General features: G+C 37.4%; 1 protein-coding gene and 1 long non-coding RNA gene across 2 annotated transcripts; both read left to right on the top strand.

Moving 5' to 3' along the window:
• Positions 1 to 261: 261 nt before the first annotated feature.
• LOC117211192 lies at positions 262 to 1,553 on the top strand. The gene is made up of 3 exons (XR_004488220.1): positions 262 to 853; positions 1,248 to 1,344; positions 1,480 to 1,553. It is a non-coding gene; the product is annotated as an uncharacterized LOC117211192 (long non-coding RNA).
• A 54-nt stretch (positions 1,554 to 1,607) lies between these two features.
• LOC117211141 lies at positions 1,608 to 4,629 on the top strand (the record flags this gene model as incomplete). The annotated part of the gene is made up of 2 exons (XM_033454763.1): positions 1,608 to 1,692; positions 4,421 to 4,629. Coding segments are annotated over 2 exons (294 nt in total), but the record flags the coding sequence as incomplete, so codon positions are not given.
• Between the last annotated feature and the right edge of the window lie 5,191 nt (positions 4,630 to 9,820).

A 9,820-nucleotide genomic window follows, 5' to 3' on the forward strand; every position in this document is an offset into this window, starting at 1 on the left:
GTCTATCCAGCCATTCAAACATCTTACGGCCCGTACTTTCATTTTCGCAAACCCAGTGCAACTTGCCTCTGCGCTACCCCAGAAAGGGAGAAACTACAGGGATGTGGATAGAAACCATAGGGAGGGTTCCCTTGAGGAACCATGGGGCCCGCGTTATCGCTGGAAATTCCGACACGGACTGAAAATCGCGTTTCACCAACCGAAAGAGAGAGAGAGAAGAGAAAGTGAGGGAGAGAAAAAAGAGAGAGAGTGAAAGAAGGGAAGAAAGAGACGGTGGAAACTGGATGGCTTCGTTCATTGTCGTGGAATAAAAGCTGCGGGAGTTCCCTACGAATGCTGAGCCCTCTCGCATGGATTTCATTTCAGGATCGCATAAAATGGTGCTGCTGCCAGTGACGACGCTGCTTGGGGAGCAAGGGGGAACAAGAACAGTGTATGAGAGAGAGAGAGACAGAGCGAGGGGGAGAAACGGTGAGGAAGAGAGAAGCATCGAGGGGAGAAGAATGGAGAGGACGAAAGGCCGTGGAACGAGAGAGAGAAAGGGACGGAAACAGAGACAGAGATGTGCCGGCTGGCAAGCAGATGGTTGCGCCGTTTATTGGTTTATTCGTCGGTTCAGCCATCACGTCCCGTCCAGCCATCAGACCAGCCGGTGTTCCTCTTTATATTCCTCACGTTGAGGAGGATCGACTTAACTGCCCGGGCCTTATCTACTCTACTTTGACCGCGACACGATGGTGCATCGATCGTCAGGAAAACACGGCTGCGTTGTCGAAGAATATCGTTAGGACTCGAGAAATTCAGAAGAAGATTAGTCGGATCTATGGCATATAGTGGATCGTGGTGTATCGTGGTAGAATTGCTCTTTCAATTTTTCCTGATAATTGCTTTTGTGCATTTTCAGAAGCCGGTGATAAATCGTTCAATAATGTTATATACTGTTTATGTGAATTTATATTTTTGACGGTTGGCATTGTGTGTCACTATGATGTGGTGGTTATGTTTCGTAGTTTGTATTGTAATATATATTGTTCTCTAGAACTTTGGCAATGTTTGTTTAGAGATGTAGACATTTCTTGGATTAGAGTTTGTGACGTACTACATTTCATTTTACTTGTACTCTTATCGCAAGATAGTATTTTCTCGATCATTTCTCAGTGTTGAAACGTTCGTCGTGTGAAAGTGAAAGTTTCCGTTTAAAAAACGCGCTGATGAGGTAAAAGTTTGACGGTCGGTTTATTTTTCAGCGGCGGCAGGGTGCGGATGTCGATTGTCTGAAGAGGGGCTCGAGCGGTGAAAGGGTTGATTGATGCTGACTCGACTGCTTTTATCGTCACTTATACGGTACTCTATATATCATTTATGTTCTTTGTGCAACATTTCAAATAGAGTTTATTCTAACTTATACGCCTTCAATTCAGTGAATTGCAAATTCAGGTATAAGAGAAATTCTGAATGTATTCGAATCGTTCATTTTAGATACTGAAAGTGACCATCACCGTTGGAATCAAAACATTTTCTACAGATGTTGGATTACGCTGTGTAATCGGCAGGTACGTAAATATAAATGAAAGGGAACGACAATGTAAATTAACTCTGTACTCTATTTCAGGAGTGACTTCACTCACCATCAAATTACAAAACTTCATCTAATTTCTGCTACATTCTGCTACAAAAATCTTCGTATCACAGGTATATAAATAACATTTTTAAACTTAAATTCCAATCCTCACACAATTATCATTTATTCCTCTGTCTTTTACTATTACCAATTAATAGTTTCAAGTAGATTGAAATTTCCCAAAATTGATATCCACCTATGTAACTCATTATTATTTAAACTAACTAGACATTAAACTTCCTATTCCAAATCAAATTATTAGACTGTGTTGATAATATTTATGGAAATTTATATTTTCATGAAAATAATTCAAGAAATGGAATCTAAGCAGTGGTTTATCTCATTTATGAAATATTATAATATTATTATACTTCTCATATCTTATATATGTTTGCGCCCTATGTGTCTTTCCATATACACTTAAAAATCCACAGTCTGGTAATTATTAACTGATCAACAAGAAATGTAAATCTTCCTGTATTTGTACTTCATGCGTAACATATTTTCTTATTATCTGCTCCCCATTTGCTCGTGCAACATGCCGCGAATCGTATTTTCTAGGGTATTGAAATTGGCGTGTGTATGTCGTTCACATGAGTTCCATTATGCGATCGTATGTTAAGTCCAACGAGAAAGCTTTCAACGGCCGTTGCGCAACAGTTCTAATACCGATAATTATGCGAATACGGCGGAGGGGCGGGGGCAACGATAATAGCGTCGCCGACATCGGTCCGCGTAGCCAGTAATGGCGTGCCAGGGGGTGAATCGATAGAGGGAGACATCGTGAAACTCGACGACGCTCCACCTATCGAATGCGCTGAGCTTTTCCTGCAGGAGTACGCCCTCTACGCTTCTTCGAAAATTTGACGATTCTCATTGTATTTATTATTATCATTATTTTTTTTTAAATAGTTCGTAGTTTTGGTATTATTCAATAGACCCATATTTCTGGGGAGGATGGTTGGTCGTGTGATAGTTTAATGACGAGATTACTCGATGTTTATATATATATATTTTAAAATATATTTTAAATATATATTAAATACATTTTAAAATATATTTTAAAATAATTTATCAAATATATTTTAAAATATATTTTAAAATAATTTATCAAATATATTTTAAAATATATTTTAAAATAATTTGTCAAATATATTTTAAAATATATTTTAAAATAATTTATCAAATATAAAATAATTATAAATACAGAGTCGCTACGGGTCGTTACAATAATGTTCGCTAAAGACTGTGTGCTAATCGCTAATAAAATCGAGACTGAGACCGAAAAACAGATCATCTTACGATCATGTTTGTTTATACTGGTCGAGGGGATACATTTCCATTCGCCTTTGTTAGACGGTTACACGTGGCGACGACATTGCTTTGCCCGGAGTTGGTTTATTATTACATTCTGTATATTTTAACGATATTGATACTGCGAGGCAAAACAACAGCGAATTGTCCTCCAGCTCATGTACCGCTACATATCTATATCTTTTTTGGTTAGACTTAAGAAGTGCTGAATATTATTAAAATTCCATGAAGAAATAGTGTTGATTCTATGGATTGTGGAATTGAAATATGGTTTACTCAGTTTTAGCTAAAAAATTATTTGCAATATCTTTCCAGTTATTTATGCAACTATTAGGAGTAAATTTTCAAGATTGTCATGTATATCTTATTCGGCTAGTTTAAAGGAGTATTAAATATTCTGGAAAGTTATTATTTGGGATAATATTATAGGTTATGTAATCGCCATATATGTTTCTCAATTTGAAAAATTCTGAATGTTTTTTTAGGTAATCAGAAGCCTAGACAAAAGTGATCGAGCTTCTTTAGGTATATATTCGTGTTGACTTATTGATCCCCATGGAGAGATTACAACCTTCCCATGGGAACAAATCAACGTCTGGCGAGAAATATGTATGCGCCCAAGGAATCGTTTCGGATGTCATCGTCAAAGTCGGCTTTCGAGGGATTAAAGTTTCTGACAAGCTTGTTAAAATATAACCTCTCACTCGAACGGCTCGAACGGTGTATTAGCAATCGTAAATTGGCATAATATTCGGAAGTCTTCGAAGATTAAGGAGCTTCTTCTTTGTAATTGGAAGTTTTGAAAATCGTTAGATCTTAAACCTACAAATAAAACGTCTACTTTAACGCCAGGTTTTTGACTCGACCCGCCTTAATTCCAGTTAATCCCAATTCGTAAAGGGAAGACTAGGTTTTGAGAGGACTAACCCTCGAAGAATCTCGCAAACCTATCGATTTCGATTTTCCAGGCGAAATAACCTCGTTAGGTTAAATATTTTGACAATCTACGAAACACACCTAATCTTGCAAATTAATCTTCTATATTTGTACAATTCGAATGGAATAACTCTTCTAATTAACCTGCAAATATTTATGTAGATAATAGACTATACTTTGGATATTTTATATATTTCCCATGTTATATACATACATATATTTTTGTATCCTTAAATCTGTCATAAACGCAGTTTACTCACAACATTAACATTTTCAATTTCTTAAATATTTCTTAAATTACACATTAAATACACCTACAAAGTGTTCTCTTGATATGCACGTATTTGCAATGCGGTGTACTTTGGTGAATTTGTCCTAAAACGCTTCCCGAACTCGGTCTTCTTATACCTCTGTCTCCTCTTCCTTTCATTACCAACATTCTAATAACAAAATCCATTTAAAAGATCAATCCACATTTTGTTGTTATCCGTATAACGAAGTTGGACGAAGAGACAACGAATCTAACGAGGTTCCCGCGTTGATTTTCAGGTAAACACAACAGCGATGACCAAGTAACCTGGAAACGCAAGGTACATCGACACGCGTGCTCAAATAAAAGGAGCTGTACCGCTAAGGAATGGGAGGAGAAAGAGGACGAAGGAGAACACGGCCTTGCCTGCATTCAGCTGTGTCATCCGCGAGCCGTTAACGCTCAGGTGCTTTCGAACTCAGGGACGAGCATCAATCACTATCGGTAGTGCAGGTGTAATATGATTATTGTCGCTAAGATAACCTGCTATGATATACGTCCGAGAAGTGTGCCAAGTGACATAACAGGATTTATCTTTAACGGCGTATCGAAGCCTTCGAGTAGAGAACGAACCGGCGCCGCCATTACGTTTCTGGCTTCGATGATTCGTGGCTTACTTTGAATGCATCGACTCGATCTATGTTTAGAAAGTTTCTTCGAGAACATGGAAATAATAATATTACTCTTTGTTAACTAACTGTTGAGCGTTGTTTGCTGAACTTAGCGTTACAACTTTGCGGCGCATTCAAGGGTTGGTGTTTTAGTTTAGGTTAGTTTGAAAGAAAGTATGATGAATTTTTAGGTGAAACATAGAATTTTTGAATGTAGAATTGTAAACATTTGCTTGGATTAGAAATCGAAATCCTTTGAAATGCTAAAGTTAGCTTCCCGTTAGAAATTTTTATATTAAATATCGTTTAGTTTTTTTTTTTGCTTCTTTGATTGATAATTTTTCTGAAAATTGCAATCGAGCCAGGTTTCCTTTGTGAGAATATTCGTTTCGCGATACGTTTAGCAGAAATAGATGCTTCCCTGTTCGTTGTAACGGTGACTTGACATAACAGGTCTATTCTCGAGTGACTTCGCGCTTCAACTCTCGATCCTGGCTAGTGAGAGCGCCAGTTTTTAACTGTTCATCGAATCCTTTCAGAGGCATCTCGCTTCTTGGAACAGCAACAGAATAATTCGTATCGAAACGCATGTATTAGATAAAAACTGCTTGTAGACACTATGCTTTTAAGTTTGTTAAATTAGTGATAAATTTCAGCATACTGATCTCAAAATATTTTCAGGTGAACGAGCTGAACTGCAACAGACGACAGTTGAACACCTTCGATCACATACTGGGCCAACGAAGAAGTTAAAAGCGGCACGTGCGTTACTAAAAATCGTAAAGAAGCTTATAAGGAAAGAGAACATGTGTCGTAAGATTTATGTGCCGATATGAGAAGGCCCAGTTAATGCTCTACATCTACCCTGTAGATCCGAATTTGTTTGATAAGAGGCGACAAATTCGGTTCTAGAGAGGTTTGTGTGGTGCATACAGAGCTACAGCGGTCTCGAAACAACGGTCACACTTTTTGCGTGTATGTCTCAATGGAATTATCCAATTATTGTATATCGAGGTCGAAAAATTATGTCGAGGACATTTCAATTTCACTTACTTAAAAACGCATGAAATTTATTGTTTTAGATAGATCTTTGGAGTACTTTTAATCATCATCTCTTATAATTTTTCGACCGTTTCTTCATTTAATGTATTTTTTATTGCACAATGTACGAGTTCATACGAAATTCTTGAAACAGAAAAAGGTTCAAAACATCAATCGGTTATAAGAAAATGATTAACGAAACCGAAAGTCACTCAAGTACATACAAGAGAGCGTATCGCAACTAGAACGTCGAGATGACTAGTTAAATAGATCAAACTGGATTAGAACCAATAACTATTTTAAGAATCTTAAAACTAATCTTCAATGTAAACAACGGCGCAAACAGTACTCTAAAAATACGATAAAAATCAATTTACTGTGGCAAATTTTCAACAATTCGTATTGCGTAATACAAACGTCTCCAATCAACTTGCTGTAACACGATTTCTCTAGCATATTTCGTTCCCTTGATCGAAGAATTTTATCATTAAAGTCACAGTTACGCGGAATACTTCGAATTGCAAGCGTTTCCTCTCGTTGAACGATCTTCGTTCGGAAGATCGCGAGGGGCAAGAACGCAGTTGCCATAAGCGAGAACGTCTTCATTAATCCCGGTATGCAATTACTCGCAAATAACGCTGGTAGTCTAACAAGACTTACATCATGTTCGTTGCTCGCGATCGTTTTTCAACCACGCGTTCTTCAACTATGCGAACTGATTCTACCATGTAAAAAAAAAATCTGTTAGAGGCGATCAAGAATTAATGACCGTTATTAATAGCAACTCGTCGCGATTCCACGACTACACACAATACACTGAGAGAGAAAGGCTAGTAGTCGATGAACCGCGCTCTACAATTGGCGACCCGACTTGACGCCACGATGCACACATTGCATTATAGCGTGCACATTCTTGTACCAACGGTCGTACAAGCGGGTTCAAAGTTTCATTACATATTGTGGGAGTCGATTATTTTTAATATGAATGAAATATTGTATGTTTCGATGTATTTAGAAAGTTCGCTATTTTCGTGGTTTGTTAGTCTGTTAAACGCTTCTTACTTTCTACAATTAATTCGGTAATTGTAGAATGTTGCAAAGAATGCTGAAGATCTAGAGAAGTCGGTTGGGAATTCATTTTTTATTTGTTCAATGATAACTATTTGTATAACAAAGATTCAGCTAAAATTAGGCTTTGAATATGCGTTTTGTAATAGGAGAATAATAAGGATGAATTGAATCTATTATTCGTATATTAATTGTCTGTACAATGAAGATTATAGTATTCTTAAATTACGGTTGAAATATGTACTTTCTTGAGAATTCAGATGCATTACAGCTTCTAAATAGATAAAGAATACCGAATACAGAGAGGCATATTTTCAAAGAATCTGTAATAATATTAAGTAAGCGATTCTATAAATGTTCATCCATTACAAACATAGTCCACGCAACTATGCAATTTATCTGATATTTTTGAATGTCTAAAGAATCCTCGTTGTCCAGATTCAATCCGACAAAAACGTCGAATTTAAGCCGATTGCGTTTTCCAGAAGAGCGACAAAGAAAATGATTCGTTCACGGCGTAAGAGTCGGCCCGTCGTTTCATCTTTTTCAATTCGAGATCCTATCCTTTTATTCACGGTCGACCATAAGAGAAGCCGTAGCGTTCGCGCGCGCGTTTTCTTGCATCCTTCGGTAACGGCTGCGACGCGTCCATTAATCTTTGATCGTGCTCACATTAAAATGACATGCCGGTCGTTACGCAACCGTTCGTAAGTGCTAATGAAGTGCATACACGGCCGTAATTACCGGTCGAGTAGCCTGCCCACTATCCATAGGCGCGCGAGCTCGTAACAACCGAGCGAAGGTAAAGGGGGAAAAAATCCAAAGATTTCGTAACGATTCAGATGGAAAAAGAATGTTTCATGGCGGCAAACGCGCTGCACATTTTTCTAAATGACCAGTGATTTCCTTTGTGTGAAATTGTACTTGGAATGCGATGGAATGGAAACTTGTTAGAGAGTAGATATTATTGAGCAACTCGACTCGTTTTTATTTCTAATGTTAGTCAATGTTTGTGATACCATCGATAACGTGTAAACGAGCTGAACAGCGGAATTGTAAAATTAGATCAAATGTAATACATTGCGTGGCGGATCATCGCTGAAGATCAAGTTACAAGCTCAATAATTTTTTTATATTTCTGATTAATAATTCTATTTGTACAATAATATTCCTGATTGACCTTGTTTCAATCGAGAACGACATAATGATAATGGAAGTTTCTTACATTTTTGCTACTTATGATTACATATCAAATATCCTTATAAAATAGTATTTTTATAAATTGGCTGTGTATTTATCGAAATTCAAGAATTATAAAAATATATGAATTATTCAGAGTAAGGATGTAGATTCTATTTTTCTGTTGTGTTGATAAAAATATGAATTTGCATAAAAATCCACAGCCCACTTATAAAATTCGCAATTCGATAACTATTAAGAAGATTGTAGTAAGTTAGATGACTTTTAGTATCTCGTGATCAGGTTAATCGTATCTCAATCAAGTAAGGTGAAGATCAAAGTTATTTACGCTTTTACTTAAACCTACAGAAAAATTAATTTATTCTTATAAAACAATAATTTATGATGATTAATTCACATACTTAACGTTGCGCTGACGGGATGCGACTATATTTTAAATAAATCTTGTTTAAACCGTTTGCATTGTAAAAAAATGATCAAGGTAAGCCATCGATAAAGTGTATTAATGTATTTGCGATATGTGAGTACCTAATCGCGGTATGTAATCCTGACACATTACAGATTGCCTGGACGATAGGAAGAAAAAAGGGGTGACAGCGCGCGTTGCAATTAAGAAAATGGAAAATCTGCAATTCAGAGCGAATTGCTAGCCGTGGAAAAACTCGAGCACGACTAATAGAAAACCTGCTCAAAGGTCGATGAAGCATGTTTCAATGCACCGGTCGTTATGATTAACGAGGAAATGTTTATAATGGCGGTTAACTTCCTGCAACTTATTTATTCCTTAGCGTCATTCTCGAGGAATTATATAATTTTTTCTTATTCCTCGGATCTTAATCTGTTGCATATTACTTTTCAAATTTTATTAACCTTTATTCTTCTCTTTTATTAATCTTCGCCAATTCAGATTTAAATCATCGCCAAAGAAATTCAAATTACTTGAATAATAACTCGGAACGTATGTAACGTCGACCTACATAATTACATAATATTATTCACAAAATATTCGTATTAAGAATCTTACGAATTTCGTGTTTCGGAAAACATCGAACAGCTGCACTTACCTAAACCAAAGATGGCAACACGCGACGCACGCGGCTCGTTAACAGCGGCGCGCGCATCAATTTCAACCATAATTTCCTTCATCAGGGAATGCACATAGGTGGAGAGGATCATTAGTTAATACGCAAACATCATCAAAGTGTCCTTAGCCGGCAGAAGAACTCTCTCGTTTCACAAGAGCGTGCTAGCGCCTCTCTCAACGGTCCGACATGAATTTCTTCATTAGAATCAGCGGCTCGACTTCGAGGTCATTAACTCACCTGTAAACATTGTTCCCCATCAAAACGTCGTCAGTTATATGAAATTGCAAAAAAATGGTCGCGAGCCAACGGTGTCGGATAAACGGTAAAAACCGCGTTACTGCTAACCGGACGTTCATCAACTCGATGCGCGCGTTTCTCCATTAGACTCGATTTACAAGAACGTTACGGCATTCGCGCGCTTCTCATTCGGTAGGTTTATTATTCGAGCGCTTTTTCGAGCGGCACCTGCGCTCGAGATTCAACTGCGCTTCCATGCGATATATCACAGAATAAGCGTTTGGGAACAGCATGACCTGATTCACATTTGATCGTCTGCTGCGATTACGTCATCAGTGGAAATTAAGTTTAACGCATGGTGACATGGTACAAGGTGTTTTATGGTAGGTGAATCTTA

The sequence above is a fragment of the Bombus bifarius genome, unplaced genomic scaffold (genome assembly GCF_011952205.1).
Source record: "Bombus bifarius isolate JDL3187 unplaced genomic scaffold, Bbif_JDL3187 scf7180000008218, whole genome shotgun sequence".
NCBI classification, from domain to species: Eukaryota; Metazoa; Arthropoda; class Insecta; order Hymenoptera; family Apidae; genus Bombus; species Bombus bifarius.